Source organism: Sphaeroforma arctica, assembly GCF_001186125.1.
Source record: "Sphaeroforma arctica JP610 unplaced genomic scaffold supercont1.7146, whole genome shotgun sequence".
Classification (NCBI taxonomy): domain Eukaryota; class Ichthyosporea; order Ichthyophonida; genus Sphaeroforma; species Sphaeroforma arctica.
This window is the reverse complement of record NW_014033412.1, coordinates 1-1,494: the sequence shown is the minus strand read 5'-3', so window position 1 is coordinate 1,494 and position 1,494 is coordinate 1. Positions and strand designations below refer to the sequence as shown.

The window sequence follows — 1,494 nt, the reverse complement described above, 5'->3', positions numbered from 1 at the left end:
TAAGACTAGTATCATAGATATAAATGTAAGCTGTATATGCTGGACACACCTACGACTGTATTGTACATATAATTCCATCTTGATCTTACTTTGCGTTCAATTTGCAATCGATGCAGATCTCCCCTTCCCACACAATGGATTCTCTATTCGCGGGCTTCGACCACTCCACACCGCACGTGAACTCTATTCTCAAAGAGGAGAATCTGAGTACCAATGCCATCAATTCGTTCGATGGCATGCAGTTTGCCATGCCTCCAGTTGGCCAGGTATGTACATGCGGATATGAGGCAGACAGAGATACGTATGTATATATATATGCGGATATATGAAAAGGAAAGATATGTTGTGTATGTATATGCGTATATATGAAAAGGAAAAATATGTCGTGTTTATATATGCGGATATATGAAAAGGAAAGATATGTTGTGTATGTATATGCGGATATATGAAAAGGAAAGATATGTTGTGTATATATATGCGGATATATGAAAAAGAAAGATATGTTGTGTATATATATGCGGATATATGAAGGAAAGATATGTTGTGTGTGTATGCGGATATATGAAAAGGAAAGATATGTTGTGTATATATATGCGGATATTTGAAAAGAAAAATATATGTTGTGTATGTATATGCGGATATATGAAAAGGAACGACATGTTGTGTATATATATGCGGATATATGAAAAGGAAAGATATGTTGTGTATGTATATGCGGATACATGAAAAGGAAAGATATGTTGTGTATATATATGTGGATATATGAAAAGGAAAGATATGTTGTGTATGTATATGCGGACATAAAGAAAACAAAGATATTAATGTGTATCTGGTATATATATATATAGATATAGATGTGGGTATGTTCAGTGACATGAACGGGGATATGGTTACAGTACCGATGCCCCATTGCTTACGTGCAGTCTATGACACCGGTAGTGGGTTTCTATTCCTGACTAAGGCCCATTCTCAGGTGCGTGCATCTCTACGTTTAGGTGCAAGAGTCGTTCCATTATCAGGCGTATGCGTCTTTATATTCAGGTGCATGTACCTCTACACCCACGTGCACGTATCCCTTTATAGTCTCGAATATTTAGTCGTATGTAAGTCCTGTTGCATCTCATCTCATCTCATCTCATCTTCTTATCTCTTTGATCACAGCCGTCGTCGCTGCTGAAGGAGTGGACTGATGACACAGAGGGATCCATGAAGGTTAAAATAGCTCACGGTACCACAACACTTGCCTTCAAGTTCAAAGGCGGTGTCATGGTCTGTGTGGATTCACGTGCCACTGGTGGTGCTGCTATTGGTAGGTGCGAGCAGCTGCTGTGCATACGATACGCACACACACACACACACACACACACACATATATATATATAGATGTAAACATATGATATATATATGTATATATATCTATCTATCTATATATACCTATGTATATATATATATATATACATACATACATATATATATATATATATATATATATAT

At 36.8% G+C, this 1,494-nt stretch overlaps 1 protein-coding gene across 1 annotated transcript; it reads left to right on the top strand.

Annotated features, from left to right (window-relative positions):
- Positions 1-134: 134 nt before the first annotated feature.
- On the top strand, positions 135-1,309 carry SARC_15987 (hypothetical protein; the record flags this gene model as incomplete). The annotated part of the gene is made up of 2 exons (XM_014289900.1): positions 135-266; positions 1,162-1,309. Coding segments are annotated over 2 exons (280 nt in total), but the record flags the coding sequence as incomplete, so codon positions are not given.
- Positions 1,310-1,494: the final 185 nt, after the last annotated feature.